The sequence below is a fragment of the Gossypium arboreum genome, chromosome 9 (genome assembly GCF_025698485.1).
Source record: "Gossypium arboreum isolate Shixiya-1 chromosome 9, ASM2569848v2, whole genome shotgun sequence".
In the NCBI taxonomy this organism is placed as follows: Eukaryota; Viridiplantae; Streptophyta; class Magnoliopsida; order Malvales; family Malvaceae; genus Gossypium; species Gossypium arboreum.
In genome coordinates this window covers 75,023,565-75,042,171 of record NC_069078.1, presented here as the reverse complement: position 1 = coordinate 75,042,171, position 18,607 = coordinate 75,023,565, and the positions used below count along the sequence as shown (strand labels likewise).

At 32.4% G+C, this 18,607-nt stretch overlaps 2 protein-coding genes and 1 long non-coding RNA gene across 3 annotated transcripts; 1 reads left to right on the top strand and 2 right to left on the bottom strand.

Annotated features, from left to right (window-relative positions):
- Nucleotides 1-70: 70 nt before the first annotated feature.
- Nucleotides 71-3,771, bottom strand: LOC108454200 (leucine-rich repeat receptor-like tyrosine-protein kinase PXC3). The gene is made up of 2 exons (XM_017752578.2): nucleotides 757-3,771; nucleotides 71-667 (listed from the first exon to the last, which is right to left on the bottom strand). Exons 1-2 carry the CDS (start codon nucleotides 3,086-3,088, stop codon nucleotides 342-344), a joined length of 2,658 nt encoding a protein of 885 aa, XP_017608067.1. The 5' UTR covers nucleotides 3,089-3,771; the 3' UTR covers nucleotides 71-341.
- Nucleotides 3,772-6,180: 2,409 nt separating this feature from the next.
- Nucleotides 6,181-6,990, top strand: LOC128280526 (uncharacterized). Its single transcript, XR_008270620.1, has 2 exons — nucleotides 6,181-6,308; nucleotides 6,736-6,990. It is a non-coding gene; the product is annotated as an uncharacterized LOC128280526 (long non-coding RNA).
- A 4,566-nt stretch (nucleotides 6,991-11,556) lies between these two features.
- On the bottom strand, nucleotides 11,557-13,256 carry LOC108455500 (NAC domain-containing protein 1-like). The gene is made up of 3 exons (XM_053019535.1): nucleotides 13,077-13,256; nucleotides 12,586-12,753; nucleotides 11,557-11,976 (listed from the first exon to the last, which is right to left on the bottom strand). The coding sequence occupies exons 1-3, from the start codon at nucleotides 13,108-13,110 to the stop codon at nucleotides 11,618-11,620; spliced, it is 561 nt and encodes a 186-aa protein (XP_052875495.1). The 5' UTR covers nucleotides 13,111-13,256; the 3' UTR covers nucleotides 11,557-11,617.
- Nucleotides 13,257-18,607: the final 5,351 nt, after the last annotated feature.

Below are 18,607 nucleotides of genomic sequence, written 5' to 3'. Positions count from 1 at the left end.
TGCATTATGTCTCAACTGTTTGGTATTTTGACAGAGAGCATATTGCAATGCGACAATCAGAGGATGTTGATTTTGATAATTTAGTATACGAGTGAAACTCCGTTAAAGAAAAGAAAATCATATCTAACAAGTTCGGAAACCAAAAACTTTGGATATTACAATCGAAGGCATCTTAAGGTAGGTTGTTCTTGTTTGAGCCGCCCTCCTGCCACCCCCTTTGCCCACTTGTTTAGATAAATGAATTACTCAAAATGGAGTAGGTTGGGACATACATATCCAAGCCTCAATATGGATATATTCCCGTCTTAAATGGCTGAGAAAGCAGATAAGATAATTGTGGATCAATTTTGCCTTATTTCTTGGAGCATTTCCACTACCTTCTTCATCTTGGGTCGTTTTGCGGGTGTGGTGTCAGTGCAGAGTAAAGCTACTTTCAGAGATGCAAGCATTTCTCTCCTCCACCCAAAGGAAACCGTGCTAAGCCTTGCATCAAGTATCTGCTCAGGGGTCTCCCCTCTTGCTCGAGCACCATGAACCCATTTCACTAAGTCTACTCCTTCCCCAAAATCCTCATCCACTGGCAATCGTGTGGTGAGGATCTCAAGCAACACCACACCATAGCTATACACATTTCCTGGAGCGGTGACTTGCATTGTATATGCGTATTCTGGATGAAAAATAAAAACAGATAAACAAATTCAAAATTACATAAAAATGGCGACAAGGAAACAGGATAATACAGTAAGGTTAATTTACCTGGGGGAATGTAGCCGAAGGAACCAGCAACAGCGCTAATACTTGCAGTACCTTTGGATGGATCTAAGAGCTTTGATATTTCAATCTCCCCAACCAATGGCTTAAAGTCCGCATCTAAAAGTACATTGCTCGAAGATATATCAAGGTGGATAACAGCCACATGATGGAGAAAAGCCAATCCTTCTGCTACTCCAATGGCTATTGATAGTCTTCTGGGCCAGTCTGGCTGATACTCGGACTGCTTCGACGATTCGTGAAGAAGTTGTGCAAGTGTTCCATTTGGTAAATAATGATGTAACAGAAGAGCGACATCTTCATAGATGACGAAACCAATAGGATGTACGAGATTATCATGACAAAGCTTGCTTAGTCTTTCCAGCTCTCTAATCATCTTGTTTTGATGATGAACTATGGTCCTATCCATCGACTTCAGTCTCTTTACCGACAAAACCAATCCGGAAGGCATAACTGCCTTGTAACTGGTGCTGAAAGTCCCATTGTTGATTTTGTTTGAATCCTTTAAAGTGGCTTTGACTACAGCATCTAGATCTACAGCCTGTCTGAGATTCTCGACAAACACAGTCCCTGCTACGATGGTTGGCTGGTCACTGGTTCCTTCATCTTCAATCTCTACGCTTCTTGCGGCCTTCTCTTGTCTCTCCCTCATCATAAACAGGACCACCACTACACTGACCGATACAAACACCGCAAGACCTGAACCGATCACAGCTAGTATGATCCTGTAAGAGACAGTATGGTGGTAGTCCGCGGGATCAGAGTTTGCACATGTGAAGCTCAATGGCTCCCCACAGAGCCCTTTATTTGCTTGAAAGCTTGAATCCGGACTCTTCTGGAATGGTACAAATGTCGGGATCGGACCAGTGAGAAAATTATTTGAGAAGTTGACCTCTATCAAGCTCAACATGCCTTTAAGTGCCAGTGGAATATTACCAGTAAGCTGATTACTGGAGACATCCAGAGAGACCAACTTATCTAGTTTCCCTAATTCCGATGGCAATTGACCATGGAGACGATTGAAGCTCAAATTTAGAGCTATCTGCAAGTTGCGAATATGACCGATCTCAGGAGGAATACTTCCAGTGAAAAAGTTATTGCCAAGCTGCAATTGAAGCAGTTTCACACAATTCCCAATCTCATGAGGTATTTCCCCTTTGAATGAATTCTGATCCAAGAGCAAGTATTGCAATCTTGTCATATTACAAATTTTATTTGGTATGGTACCATTAAACTGGTTCTCGCTTAAATCAAGCTTGTTAAGATTCTTGCACTCCAGAATTGATCTCGGAATATCCCCAGACAGACTGTTTCCAGAAAGAATCAACTCTTGAAGATTCATAAGTTGTCCAATCTCCGGCGGAATTATTCCTGTAAATCCATTGTAGGCCAAGTTTAGGAGTGTAAGATTAGTACACAGCGCAAACTCCGAGACAATTTCACCAGAGAAGTTGTTGTTATCTGCCTCAAAGTATGTGAGGCTAGTGTCATTTCCAATGGTCCTGGGAATGGTGCCAACAAGTTTATTATTCCCAATACGAACACTAGAAAGGCCTCTGCAATTACCAACTTCTTCAGGAAGCTCACCAGTAAGTCCATTCTGGGTGAGAACCAAAATTTCAAGCTTCCCCATGGCAAATATGCTTTTTGGTATTGACCCATCAAGCTGGTTTGAATGAAGGTTTAGCAACACCAGTTCAGAAACCAAACCTAGATTATCAGGAATCTTACCAACTAACTGGTTCTCATAGGCTGTAAAAACTCTCAAATCGGTCAAACGGCCAACCCAATGGGGAATAGAACCATTCAATCTATTGCTAGAAATGTGAAAATCCTGCAACTTTGCTAGCATCTCAAGTTCTTGAGGTATCTCTCCTACAAGAAAGTTGTTTGACAAGTTCAATGATCTAAGGTTTCTAAGGCCACCCAACTCCACTGGAATAGAACCTTCAAACTTATTCGATGACAGATCCAGATATTCAAGCTCAGATAAATTCCCAAAAGCTGAAGGAATCCGTCCATGGAAGTTATTAAAAGAAAGGTCGAGCTCCTTCAATGCTTTAAGATTAGAGATGAGAGTAACATTACCTCTAAGCATACGCCTAGAAAGATCCAGTCTTTCAACAAGGGAATGGTTCAAGCCACAACGAATACCTTCCCAGCGGCAGTAATCTGTTTCGTTATCACCCCAACCTGCTACACCCCCAAGCTCTTCCTTAATGGCTAACAATGTAGCTTGGTCATTGAGCTGAGCCTCCCCAAGAAATGATTTCGATAGAAACCAAACAAGCAAAAATGACAAGTACAAATATGCCATTATATGAGCTTTATCTTTTTATCAAATGAAAATTCAACAACAAATACAATCACTTGCTGATTAGAACCCACATTACGTTTTCCCTTCAATTTTGGCTCCAAATCTCAAATTTTAGACGAAGAAGCAGTGAGGTTGGAGCTAAAGAAAGCAACTTTCTTATGGATTAAAAACATCACAGCTTAGAAAAAGAATGGAGATAAAGCTGGAGATTGAAAACCCAGAAAAAAGATGAAAGGTTTTTTGCAGGAAATCCCAGTAGAGATAGTATCAGAATCCAAGGAGAGGAGCCCATAGTTTTAGGAAAAGAAAGGGTTGAATGAGAGAGAAAGGGAAAGAAACAAAAGAGAGAAGAGGGTAGATGGGCATGTTGGTTATAGAAGGAAGAAGAAGATGGTTTGTAATATTGTTGCGCAGAAACAAAAGAGAGGGAAGGAGAGGTGGTCTGAGAAAGAAAAGAAAAACGAGGAGTTCACGTAAAGGGCTTTGTCACGAGAAAAGAGCAGGGGTGAGTGAATGAGGCTGCACTGCACTCTCTCTCTCTCTCTCATACTGAAAACTGAATAAGTGTCATCAGACATGATACTGCCAAGGTCTCTTTTTTTTTTTTTTATTCGATAATCTGTCTGGTCAGTCTTCAAATATGGAATGTTAATATATTATAATTACTATATTTTCTTCAAACTAAATCTTTGTTTCTTTACTAACTAAATAACCTTATTTATGAAAGCTCTTAATTTTAATCACAAGTAACAATATTATTTTAATTTTAATTTTAATTTTTTTACTTTCATCATCATTAATTTAACCTTGAATGTTATTTTTGTCCTAAGTTTTTTAGATTATTTTAGTTTTTAATTTTTAAAAATTAATAAATTTATCTTTTAATGCAAAAACTAATTAAACTATTAAAATACAATATTAACGTGACAATTTATGTAACAATTTATCTGCGAAAGTAAAACCTTTATTAAAAACATTTATTAATTTTTTAATTTTAATAATTTTATAAAGCACATACAATTTACATTATGGATTATCATGTCATTTTTATTAAAAACATCTATTTTATAATTTTTTTCTCCTAATTTTTTTCCATTTTTAGCTAAACTATTGGTCAACAGTGGTCAACGATGGTTATTAGCCACATCATCTGTCAAAGTTGGACACATGGCATGATCTGATTGGTTGAACTTGCCACATATTTTTAACACCATGAACTTTTTGACAAAAAAAAAATATAATGGAGCAATAGTTTAAGTATCAAAATGAGACAAAAAGATTATGTACCAAAATAAAAAATGAATATAGTTTGGAGGCTAAATTGTGAATAAGACCTTTAAATTATTTCAAAAACAACAAACACTTTTCCGGCAATAAAACACCTAATTAATTGTGATTTTTTTTTTTAGAAAAAATTTCATTGATATGTGAAATTTTTACAATCAAAGACATAAAGCCATAAAATCAGCACATCTTGGGTTCAATGCATATTGCATTTTCAAGAAGAGAATGTAAGTTTATACTTTGAAGATGATATTATTGGAAGGGGCAATCACGAATCCAAATATAGATTATAAAACAAACATAACATATACAAAAAATAAGGAGAAAGAATGAGAAAGGGTGGAAAAGGGAAGAGGGAAGGACAAGGTTGCTACCAACGAAATAGTGTCATTAGAGGTGTTCTAGCAGCCTTGTCGTCAGACAAGAAAGGAAGGAAACAAAAACGTATAAGTAAAGGAACGGGGGAGGAAAAGAAAGGGGAAAGGGAAATAGAAGGACGATGGTTAGGGATAAAGGAAGGTCGATTGTCGACCTAAGGTCACTGCGCAATTGGCTAGAAAAAAAAAAAAACAAGGTTATTTATGTGATTACATTTGTTACTATGGAAACTAGTAAATCTAAATTGTATACAATGCTATGAATGATGAGATGGAATTCATGTCAAATAATCAAGTTAGAGACCTTGTTGATTTGCCTTAAGGAAAGAAATCCATTGGTTGTAAATGAATATTTAAGACCAAGAGGGATTCAACAAGCAACATTGAAAGACACCAAGCTAGACTTGTTGCTAATGGATTAACTCAAAAAAAAAACAATTGATTATAAAGAACCATTTTCTCTTATCTCCAAAAAGGATTTCTTTTATACCATCATGACATTAGTTGCCCATTTTGACTTTGATTTGCATCAAACGGACGTGAATATTGTAATGACTCGATTTTCAGTAGTATCAAAAAATGCGGTTTCAAAACTCCATTTCTGTAAATTGAGTCTGCAAATATTTAATATGAGTATTTATGGAGATAATATAAAAATATATTAAAGATTGGTCTAATAATTTTTTCGAATTAATAGTTAATTAAGGTTTAGTGACTAAATTGTAAAGTTCCAATCACTACAGATTTTTAATTAACAAACAACTTGAGGATTAAAATAGCAAATAGTCAAAGGTCTTAAATGGAAATTGGACCATTTTTAAGAGAAAATGGATGATGATGGTAAAATCCACTAAAGTTGATTAAAGTTAAGATTAAGTTAATTAAACCATGATTATGTTAATTAAATTAAATTAATTAAACCTTAATAAAACTATATCAGACAAGTTAGTGGGAAAACATGTGAAATTCATCCTTTATCTTCATCGCATTTGCTTTCCATGAAGAAGAAAAACCTAAGGGAGCTTAAAACCATTCGACCATGATTTGGTAGGTAAATTTAAGTCGTTTTCTTGTAATTTTATGAATTTGAGGTTTTGAGAACTAAATTTATGTAACGCTTTGAAAGTTAGAAATGTTAAAAATATAGTTTTGAAATCCCATTTTGTAGTTCGAAAGTACGTAAATGTTAAATATTTATATTTAGGAGGTTAATATAGAAATATATTAAAGTTTGGTCCAATAATTTTGTTAAATTAACAGTTAATTAATGTGTGGGGACTAAATTATAAAATTTTTATCGCTATAAAATTTTAATTAGCTAAAGGACTAAATTGGTAATTAAAGCAATTCTTATTAATAGATAGTGGAATATGATGTTTGAATCCACTCATAATTGTTAATGAATAATCAAGTTAATTTAATTAAGTAATTAAGATTTTAATTATAATATAAAAGATAAAATGGTGGAGAATTGTCATGTTCTTCTTCTCCACCATTCATGTGTAAGAAAAAAAAGAGAAAAGAGTTTTGAGTTTCACACTATTCAGCCTTTCAAATCGGTAAGTTTTCAAGTCATTTTCTTAAAATTTTTATGTTTTTGAGAATGTGAGAGTTTGATTTAGCTAGCTCATGTATCAATTTGTAGAATTGTTAAAATTTTTAAAAGTTTTCATTGTTGATTTCTTAAAGAAATTGGTGTTAAATTAATAGATTTTAAGCTTAGATGAGAAAATTGACTAGATTGTAAAATTTAATTGTTAGTTTTGTTCATAAGGACCAATTTGAATAAAATATAAAATTTATTGTAGGAATAAGAAATAAGAGGTCTCTAATGGGTAATATTGAAATCGGATTTCAATTTGGAGTTTTAAATTGGAAGTTATGCTTGTCCCGATTTTATGGATTAAATTGAATAAATTGTAAAATATATACTGTGAAATCGAATGTATTTTGATATGGAATTTGATATTGAACTATTATTCATAGTTAAAGACGATGCAGGACTGTCGAGAGAGAAAGGAAAGGAGAGAGTCGACGACGAGTGACGCAAGCTTTCAGTTTGTATTTGTATGATTTGATTCAATATAATTATTGCTTATTCATGTTAAATTGCATGACTTAGTCATGAGGTAAGAATATAATACTTGTATAAGTTAAGTTGAGATGATTGATATGATATATCGAGATAAAGAACTGAATTAAGAAGAATAGAAAGTTACATGGCTTACCTGATATATAAAATTGAGTTGAGATTTGTTATATAAGGTATTGGAATGGTGAATTGATTATGAAATTGACATTTATAAAATGTTAATTGAACTTATAATGAAATTAGAAATTGGTTGCCTATTTTTTTTTCTTTTTTTTCATTGATACAATTTTCTTTTTAAAAAAAACTGGACTTGGGTTGCCTAACAAATCGACAACGCCCACGTAAAAAATATATTTTTTCTTCATCATGAATATCCGTATTTTTCGTGGATATTTTAAAAAAACATAGGGTGCCTCTCGACACAGTAAAGATATATTTTTTTTTAATTGATGATTGGATCATGATTAGGAAAAAAGAAATGATGCTATTGATTGATCAGGCAACACTGATTGATAATATAATAAACGAATTATTTTTATATATAATTTTTCTCTAAATTATTTTTATAATTAATTAATATCTTTGAGTTATTTATATAAAAAATCCAAGATAATAAAGCTGTGAAATTAACAATAAAACTTTTATTTCCCTGTCAAATATATATTTTGGGCAACAGGTTTGTGGTCAAATATTGTGATTTCTTGTTTGTTACTATCTAAATTATTGATGAAGCTAATGTCCCCTTGAAATTGAAACCTCTTCCCTTTTTTTTCCTAAAAAAAAAAAAAAAGAGGGAAAAGCCTAAGCTAGATGAATTATTTCATCAGGAAAGTGGGACCTCAAAAATGGGTTTTGTTTTTGTTTTTGTTTTTTAATTGCGACATATTTCAGACAAGTGGGGACATGACTTGTCTACTTGACGCTAAGCTGACCCACCATCTTCTGTAAACATCATAGATTTAGTGTTACATTAGATAATTGCATATATATATATATATATAAAGAATGTCACCAACATTCAAAATTCGTTCTAAAACAAGATAGACATTAAGGTTAAAAAAAAAAAAAAAACCAAATACAACACCGAGAAAAATGGTATGAAATTATTATTTGATGTTATCCTTGTTTTTATAAGAAAATGATAAATTACATTTTTTCTCTTAATTTTTAGTATTTTAGTTGAATTTATATTCTTGCAAGAAGAAAAATTGAAAATCAGAAAAAATCTAATTTATTATTTTCTTATTAAAAAAATAAAAATAATATAAAATCACAATTTCATACAATACTTTCTCATAAAATTCATATAATATTTATCACTTTTTTGCTCATATGGTTGAAAAACAAATATCAAAATACTATTCCTTCAAAAAAGAAAACAACAATTCTCTCCCTCCCTAGCTTTTAGTCACAATTTTCAACTCTCAATTCTTTTAAAGAAAAAGTTGGCGAGATTTATGAGCAGATAAAATTTTCTAATTTGGCATAATGGTGTGATTTATAGAGGAGCAATAAGTCAAGAAAAATCAATAGGGGGTGATGATGGCTTCAATTGTAGCCTCTCACCATATATTTGACTTCACATGAAAAAAAGAAATTTAAAGAAAAAAAGGCTTTTTCTCTTAGGAATGTTTGCTTGTAAAGCCAATGTCTCCAACTATGCAAAGCTTTTTTATTATTATTATTTTAAATTAAGCAAAATAAATTAATAATTAAACAAATATTAAATGGTACTATGTATCTACTAATTACAGCTACCAGCAATTTTTATTTTATTTTACATAGATATCATCAATAATCATAATTAATCATGATTATATTTATTAGATTGTAATTACAATAATAAAGGTTTATGGATTAAAGATGCATAGGCTTAACATAATTAAAATGGTTGTAATTATTGATATGAAGATAATCCCTCGAGGCTTGAACAGTCAACGACATGAATCATGAATGAACAGTAGTGTTGAAGTTTAGTTTCACCTTTTTCTTGTTTCAGTCTTGGTATTGGGAGGGTGGAAAGTGACTCTTTGTTCTGAAATTTTACTAGGAAACAAAACACTTTTGGGAGGGCGGTAGCAGCATCCAAGGCATGGTCAGGTGCGTGCGGCCGCGTTCGGGTGGTGCAGTGCAGGAGAAGTGAGGGTTCAATCTGCTCCAATTTACAAACAACTCAACTGTAACCCATCATTTCAGACCCAACCCAACCCTACCCTACAATCAAATCTATATTTTCCCTTCTTAACACTATTCCTATTGTGGAATTCTATCCAAATATATTATCAACTTCAGTTAAAGCCACAACAATAATCGCATTATTTCTTCATATATATATTTGCATGCCGGTGGAATACTTGGGTGTATATGTCAGTACATGCATAAACTCCGTATGTCTTCTACTTGAAATTAGATAGCAGATTCTAAATAAATATTTCATTAACATAAGAGTTACATTAATTTCAAAAGTAGTAGAAAATCGTATCAAATCAGGCATAGCTACACTTTCCTTTTTGGCTTTTCCTCCACTCCTTTGTTCGAAACATTTCAAGGGCGGCATCGCCCCACCGTCCATACTCCAACTAACGGCATGCGCAAGTGGAGATGGCTTGTGGGGTAAACCTCCCAACTTTCTTTTTGGTATTTCTCAGTTTTATGCTACCACCAAAATAATGTTAAAAATGTTTCCGAATTAACATTTCATCGATAAAAATCACTTTTAATTATTATTATGCTGACATGATTATTAATAATGACCAACTCACTCGATGCTAATATAGCAATCTCCATTAATAATAGCTTAAGGTTTAAGATTTGATATTCCCTATTTTAAACTAAAATAAATAATAAAAAATATTTTTTCCATTCAAAATTTAATCCAATTTATCTTCAAATTTAATCAAAACCCTATTGAGTACATAAGGTTTTAGAAGATGGCGCAAATTAGGATTTCACTGTGGGAGATCAGTATTGAATATTGATTGAGATTGGGGTCTCTCTTTAGAGGACATGATGATGACTTTTGTATCATGGACTGTCTCTCCTTCTTGGGGGCATCAATCAATGGTCCTTTTTCTTCTTCTTTTTTTTTTTTTTTCTTTTCACTCTCCTACCTTTTCTTTTTATTTTACTTTCTGTCTATTTCAAGTTTATATCACAACTTTCCACTAGAATTAAAGAAAAAAAGAAAAACCAAATTAGTCCATCACCAAGCTTCTCATTCTGAAACAAGAAATTATTTTCCACAACCATTTAACTAGATTAATAGGATGAAATATAATCTTAAAAGCTATTTAATAAGATATATGAGAGTTTCTTATTCTCAATATACCCTGGCTAAAACATAAAAATGTTTTTAAATCACAATTTATATAATTTCTTTCAATTCTATTAAAATTATTTTTATAATATCGTTTGATATTATATATGAATTTTACTCACACTTATGGTAAAACACATTTTATTTCTAAAGAAAGAAAATTTAAATTTAATTATTAGAGATAATATTATTAAGAGAATTAATCGCAACAAATAGGAATTGTTAAGTTTTTGTTTCCTTTTTAAGTCTCATAATACCCATAATATTATTTTGTAAAACCCTTATCAAATAAGTGGAAATTGAATGAAAGTTGAGAATATCAAACTCACCCACCCTCAGGAACTGTATGCATTGATTTGGTAAGAAAGGACGATCTGATGAGCAGTGATAGTGTTTTGGAAGTTATAGAACTCAAAATCAAACATAAAATTGTACTAAGCCATAGCCGTGGGCTGCCTAATCATATGATTTGGACGATAGTGGATGGGTTGGGTTTACCAATATTGAACTGTTGATTTCGGCCTAGCCTACCGCTCCATTTAGAAAATCTAACTTCACCAGAACATGTTAAGGCTTCGAGTTGGGGTATGTCGCATAAACTTATCATCGAGTCTGACAGCAAGGTTGCAGTGGAATGGTTTCAAAGTCCTAGCAGAGCCCTGAGTGTTCTCAAAGAGCTTATTCTCTCATTTACGAGGCTGGTTAGCGATGAGACATGGTTAATTACGCATGTGCCGAGATCGGTGAATGGGGAAGGAGACAGTTTGGCCAAGGCTGGTGTCGAGTCTGGCCATGACATCCTCTCTATTTTGTGAGTGTTCGCTGTTGGTGATTGTCTTTTGAGGGGTGGCCTTTTCTACCTTGATTATCAGTCTTTGTTTTTACTTTATGGCTGTATTATTTGATAGACGTTTTCCCGTGTACCTGTTCAATGAATTATATACTTTCAATATATAAGCAGACATCCAGATGAAAATATAACTTTTGTTTTTAAAATTTCAAATCAAAATAATTTTTTTTAAATGGATTGATTCAAATTTAATGTGAAATTCAAGATAATATTCGGAAAAAAAAAAACTAAATCTTAAATAAGACGATTGAAATTCACTTAAAGGCATGCAAATAGCACTTGTATTTAGATAGAATTTCAACTCCCCCCAAAAAAAGTCAAAACCTTTATTCATTGTCGTCGAATGCTCCTTCATTTGGTCTCGAGGGATAGAAACTCCCTTGCATTGGCTGATATTCATGGTTTCCAGACATCAAAGAAAAATTATCATATTTCCCGCCTGCGGTGAAGATTTGTCTTCATTATTCTGCGCTTCTATAATTGTAGGGGTTGATGCTTCGCTTCTGCTACTCATTTCCCTCTTCTTATATAGCTTGCACAAAACCCAATTATCCAGCTACAACACCAACTATTACATTAGATTTTGTGGGGGAACAGCAATACCGTATAATTATTCTACAATAAAAAGTTGTAACATAAATATGAGTAGGCAATGAGTAGATCTTACGGTCATGTCACCCCTGGGTTTAGAGTTGATTAGGGTATTCTTGACAGCGTCGCTAAGCCTATACTCATGCATTTTCCATTCAGTTTTGGTGCTATCGGGGCGGTTTCCCTCGTAGAAATCAAGGAAATTTTTTAATGCTGCAGGATTTGTAGAACCTTCAACGCTGATGGCTTTATCAACTCCGGTTGTACACCAATATCCATTCGGCGTACGACGGTCCGGCCTTAACTTTGTACCTAGAGTTTTTTTAAACCTCGGAGTGAAAATATACCACTTATTGTCTGTACTTGGTTCCAACTCTTCTGATCGATCACCATATATTTATAGTCATCAATTTGGATGATTTTATTTTTATAAAAATATTTAAACCCAACTAAATACATAAATATTGAGATTTAAACCTAAACACCATCTTACACGGTCAAATTATCAACTTCACTAAAATCTTTTGTAACATGTTGTGAATTTATATATTCCTTTATTTATATTTTTCAACTTGTTTTTATATAATGACAACGATAAATTGTATTTAAGCGCATTTAAATTTACATTCTTTTATACTAACAATATTAATATCAAACTAGTTAACCCTCAATCAGTAATTTCCAGTATAAATTCAATCATTATAAGTACTAACTTGCATTTTTACCCTACTCTGGAAAACCAAAATTTACTATTAAGTCAATGTCTAGAATATCTTTCAAAGAAAAAATTAGTAAGTACATATACTTTATTTAGGATCAAAATAAAACGAGAATGGTTCTGAAATAAGTGTATAGAGACTGAACATCCAAACTGTTGTAAAACCTAATCAAATTGATGAAACCATTAGATAGAGATAATAAAGAGAGAGATAAAGAAATGCATGGAAAGTAATTACGTTAAGGGGTAGGGTTTAGGTAGATAAATACCAGTGAGCTGGGCAGGATGTTTGGAGTAGAGATCAATGTCATGAAAGTGGTCAGGGTTGGGTTCACCGTTAAACCTTTTCATCAAACAGTCAGCTAGGAATTCGTCGGAAGGGAAAACCTGATTTCCCCTTGGGAGCTGGATTTCATCGTTGCCGACCACTGCTGCACCTGAGGATTCCATGTTGCATAACATATCATGCTCTTGCTCCATTAAAAAAAACTGAGAATATTGAGTTTTCTACTTATCTTTATGGCATACATAGGGGAAAAAAAAGAAATGAACATATTGGGAGTTCAAGATCCGATCGATCATTTTTCATGGAAAAAAGAACCCAAATAAAGATTCTGTTGCAATCCAAGATAGGGTTCAATCATGTAAGAAAACGATCCAAGCAAACACAATAGCAATACAATAGGGTTCAATCATGTAAAAACCAAAATAATAATAACAAGAAGAAGAAAGAACAAGATGAGCAATGTTTGGGGGTTACTAGTATTTGGGATGTCCGAATGGTGTGAGGCCATCGTACAGTCAACGGTGGAGGGGAAGAGTTTTTCCGACGAGGGAGAAAGAGATTCAAGGTAGAGAGATAAAAAGCCCAATACCCTTTACACCTCCCGATCTCACCTGTTATCTTGCCTCAACGTTGCTACTTGCTACTCTTGGCGACCATTTATTACTTTCAAACTTCATATATAAACATAAAATGTTGTACAACAAAGGCTCCGTTTGTGACTTAGAAAGTTCGTTTTCAGTATTTTTTCAAGGTTTTTATTTTAAAAAAATATAAAATTTCATGAAAAATGATTTTTTTAAAGATAGGATTTTCTTTTTGAGAAGTTTTTTTAACTCAAAAGACGACCTCTTTATTAAAGAATGGAACGAAAAAAAACAATTAAAAGAACTAACAATTACAAGGAAAATACTAAAACGAATCTCTTGATCGTGAGAGTCTTACCGGCAATTACTCAAACAAGATCATTAACAATATTGGATAGAAAACAATCAAACAAGAACTGAAGTCATTAGAACGCAAATCCTCACCACCCTTCCAAGAAAACCAACCTTTCTATGGAGGTTCATAAAGACGATAGTCTACAGCCACTGTTTTTACCAACACTGGAGCATTTTCAACCCAGTAGCCATCTTTACCTCGACTTAATCTCTCTTTTTGAGAAATTATATCTTTATTGTTAGAGAAAATCAATATGTAATATTGTAGGATATAACCATATAATACTTTCTAGGCTAATCCTATTAACATAAACATTCTAACTAATTGACACATAAGTCTAATATGAAAGAAAAGAGAAGAATAGAAAAGAAAATAAACTGTGAATATGTTATACAAGGGGCAAGAAATATATAAATAAAGAAAGAAGGAAGAATAGAGAATTTCATTCCTTTGAATGAAGTACTTGTAGTACAAATATTGTTTATTCTAACTATTTCGGAGTTGATATCTTTGATGGTGATTGATGATACCAGGCTGAACTAAAAGACATTATTGAATGAATGTGTTAATTGACCATGGTGATTATAATTATTTGAGAGTTGATATTGTATGTAATGAATGCAATGTTTGTGAACAAACAGTTAGCTGAAAGTGTGATGATTCTGCAACATGTAATCATCAAGCAAGAGAAACAAGATCAATTATCCTCACTTTTGATGGTGGGGTTCAAGAGAATCTGATTAAAATAAAAAGAAATCGAGTAAAAGAAAACTAATACAACTCATATTTACTTTCTCTCATGAGAATATCACTTTTCACTTAATATCTGTCAAATTATTACTTGAAAGATTTTGCTTGACATCTATACCAACATTCTTTTAAAAATTATACTGTTTATCACTTAATCAATTAAGGTCTGTTATATATTTAATAAATGATTAATATTTGATACATTTACAACATGTATTTGATATACGACAATATATATATTTATATTCTTAAAACAGTTTTAAAAATTGCCACATATCTATTCTTTTTAGTATTTTACTATATCCTTATAGGACACTTAACAAATATTTTCTCTTTAATAAATATTAATATTTATATAAATTTCATAATTAAATTTAAAATTTTAAATCAAGTTAAGTTGAAGTGAAAAATTCTTGACCAAATCACTCCTAGCCTACTGGGCCAAGCAGGCCCTCGAGCAATGAACACCTCATGTGAAACCCAAATCAAATCAACTCACGTTGCAATACCGAGAAAGCATGTATTGTGTAAAATCGAATAATCCCCATCTGACTACTTAAAAGAATCAAAACAAGCATACCATATCAACAACACTTACTTCCAGCCCAAAGGAACAATGGTTATTTTAAAAGAGGCTTAATTATAACTATCCTAGAAGAAAGAAGATGACCACTTTACTATGCTGGAAAATTCAAATTTATCCAAATATTCTCACTAGCCATGACATGAATGTAATAGCCCTAATTTGACCCTAGTCGGGAAGTGGTTTTGGGACCACAAAATCGAGTCATGAAAATAATTAAATGTTAAATTTCATGTCTATTATATGAGATAATGCATGTGTGAAAAATTGATGCAATGATTTTTATCATTTGAATGTGAAATCATTAAATAGGACTTAAGTTGGAAACTTAGAAAATGTGCTTGGTTAAATTTTTTTTAATGGCCAAACATTATATGATTTAATAGATGAGGATTTGCATGTCAATTTTGCCATTTCCAAATTAGTGGCCGACCATGTTGATTGCTTGAGTTAAATATATGTATTATATATATATACATTATTAAATGAAATGAATTTAAAACATGAAAATAAAATTAAATAAAAGGAAAAAGGGTGACAAAAAAAAACAATGTTTTCCATATTCCTTCTTCCATTGCCGTAAGTGAAAGAAAGGTTGAAGCTAAGCATTCGGTCCTTTAGATATCTTGAATTAAGGTATGTTCCATGAGTTTGCTTTTAAAATTTTAGTGAATTTGAGATAGTTGCTAAGTCTTTTACTTAGCCCATGTGTAAATTTTAAGTTTGGTGTTGTCATGTATATTCGGCCATGGAAGTTTTCTACTTCATGGATAGTGTGTTAATGTTTTGAAATAGATATGGTAGAAGGATAAGGTTTGAGCTTGTTAATTCTTGAATTGGTTGAGTTTGATAAATTTAATATTTGTGGCTTAATTGTTTAATGACAATCGGCTATGTTGAAATGCTAAATTAGTGCTAAATTGTAAGTATTTAATTGAGTGTTAGCCGAAATTGAGCTTATGATAGTAATTAGAATTTGTGAAATTTATGCATTTTGTGGTCCAAGTGTGATAAGAACCATACGATTATGGCATGTAAGCATGAAGATTAGATGATGGATAATTTTAAATGTGATATGGTTAGAAGTTGATTTAAAGGCTTAATAAGTTAGTTTAAGGTAAAGTCATTAGGTTATGATATTCGGTTTTGGCTACTATGTGTTGGATCTTGAATATTTTAATGTTTTGAATTAGTAATGGATGAAAGATAATGTTTGAGTTTGCTAAATATTGAAATTAAAAGTTAATTATTTATTTGTTGTGTAAGAGCCGAAAGTGAACTTAGGAGATGAATTGAGGAAAATTGTTGTTATATGTTAAATGGTTGAGGTTTTGTTGTCATGTAGTGAAGGAGGGTTAAAATATTTAATAGGCCAATTGAGTGAAATGTTAATGTACGAAATCTCATATTAGTTGATAGAAGAGGATGCTTAAATTGTTAAAAATTTATTTTAACATAGCCGAATGTGTTCATGAATGAAAGAATTATATTGGTTTTGAAATGTATGTGCTGCCGAATGCATTTTTAAGTAATAGTTTGAAATTCTTGTTATGAGCGAATTATAATATAACCGAATAAAGGCATGATTAATGAATTAGTGACAAGTGAATTTGTTTAATCTAGCTCAAGAGCTTAAGGAGCCTAATTCGGATAAGGGAAAAAGCTAAACTAACCGAATAGCATATCTGTAGTTATTCGACGACAGTCAAGGTAAGTCTTTGAGTAATGAAACTTAGCTTATGATTTGATAAAATCATGGTATATAAGCATAATAAATAAATTGTGACCTATTGGTTCTACTTGAATTACGTAGTGGGATAAATAATTTGTGCATATGACTTGTAGCCGAATGGTTATAGAAATCATGTTGGATAGCGAAACGAAATCGTGTTCTTTGTATGTGGCTATTGAGCCGAAAGTGGAATGGTTGATAAGCATGTTGTGCTTGTGTTCAAATAATGTAAATGAAATGCTAATGTGTTATGATATATATATATATGTGTGCATGATAATGGAGAATTATATCTGAGCTAAGTCCCGAAGGCATTCGTGCTGGTGTTATATCCGGGCTAAGTCCCGAAGGCATTCGTGCTGGTATTATATTCGGGCTAAGTCCCGAAGGCATTCGTGCTGGTGTTATATCCGGGCTAAGTCCCGAAGGCATTTGTGCTGGTGCTATATCCGGGCTAAAGTCCCGCAGGCTTTGTGCTGGTATTATATCCGGGCTTAAAGTCCCGCATGCTTTGTGGTGGTGATTGGATTTGGGTTTTAAATCTAGCAGACTTAATGCCGATGATTGGAGTAAGATTATGATTTCGAATGTTCGTAGTAAACTACCATTGAATATGTTCAATACATTAAGTTGGTCAGGTATGTATTATATACTTTTATATGTTAGATTGATCGAAATTGAATTATGAATGCGAAATGAGAAGTATATGTGAAAATCTCATATGTGTATGTGTGTATTCGGTTATGGTGAAAGGTTATATGAAATTGAGTTGGTGATATACATGTTAAATAATATGAATCCAAAGAAAGGGTAATAAATCTGCTTGGGACAGCAGCAGTAACGTTATTTCAGAAAATCACCATAAATTGTGAAAGTTGAGTTAGAGGCTGAATAAATTATGTCATGAAATCTTAATGAGTCTAGTTTCTTATAAAAGAAACCGTGTAAGCAAAAGAGTTGCCAATAATGAGATATTTGAAGTGGCGTGGAACAGAGTCAAAATGACTTCGAGGTCCCCTGTTCTGTTTTCAGAAAATCATTATAAATGGTACAAAAATGGTTATAAGATAAAATTTATATTCTTAGACTCCCTAATGAGTATAGTTTCAAATGAAATAAATGATAACATATTTCGAATTCTGTATAATGAGAAATTTGATTCGTAGTGAAGAGTGGTCAGATTAGTCAAATAGTGAAACAGGGGAAACTTCAATAAAAATCTGGTATTGATTAGTCAAACCAAAAATTCTGAAAATTTGATGGATGGAAGATATATGAGTCTATTTTCAGGAAAAATTAACGGCACTTGATTTGGTGTTTCTTAGCTCCAGTTATAAATAATTTAGTGACTATTGCTCAGGAAGACAGCTTGTAGTGAATTTGTGATTTTGTTGCAAACATGGTTAAAACTTGTTAATGAGATGCTTTTCGAGTTCTTATGATCTTATTTGTAATTTCAATATTTGGTTTTAATTGAGTTCAGATTCAAGTGAGGTGAATTTGCTAAATATGCATTATGTTCATGGATACTTGGCCAAAATGGCAATTATCTAGGAATGATTTCTTGAAAATTTGAATAATCGATCTATAAGTAAATTAATTGTTTGCATTGCTTAAAACTTACTAAGCATTGAAGCTTACTCCGTGTTCTCTTTTCCATTTCTTATAGGTATATACTTTAGCTCGAGTTGGAAGGGCCGGAGATATCATCACACTATCGAGTCATTATGTGAGTTGAGAAGATTGTATATCATTATGGTTTAAGGCATGTATAGGATAGACTATAGGTAGAATGATATTTCGACTTTGTATACATTATAGCCATGCGAAGATGGCTTGCTCATTTTGTTTAGAAAAGCCTTATAATTGAACTAATGTGGTGAAATGTTTTAGTTATAACTTGATAGTAGTTAATTTGTTATTAGATATTCGGTTATGTTTTGATAGTGAGTCATTTTGGAAATTTATAAGAGCTCTTATGGAAAATCAATGAGACATGTT

Bases quoted from the DNA above. Each gene is read 5' to 3' on its own strand.
- LOC108454200 (XM_017752578.2), bottom strand. From the start codon at position 3,088: ATGGCATATTTGTACTTGTCATTTTTGCTTGTTTGGTTTCTATCGAAA. The intron at 668-756 runs GTAAATTAACCT...TTTTTCATCCAG, and splicing joins CTTCGGCTACATTCCCCCAG to AATACGCATATACAATGCAA.
- LOC108455500 (XM_053019535.1), bottom strand. From the start codon at position 13,110: ATGGCCTCACACCATTCGGACATCCCAAATACTA. The intron at 12,754-13,076 runs GTAACCCCCAAA...TGGAATCCTCAG, and splicing joins TTCGGACATCCCAAATACTA to GTGCAGCAGTGGTCGGCAAC. The intron at 11,977-12,585 runs GTATTTATCTAC...GTGATCGATCAG, and splicing joins ACATCCTGCCCAGCTCACTG to AAGAGTTGGAACCAAGTACA.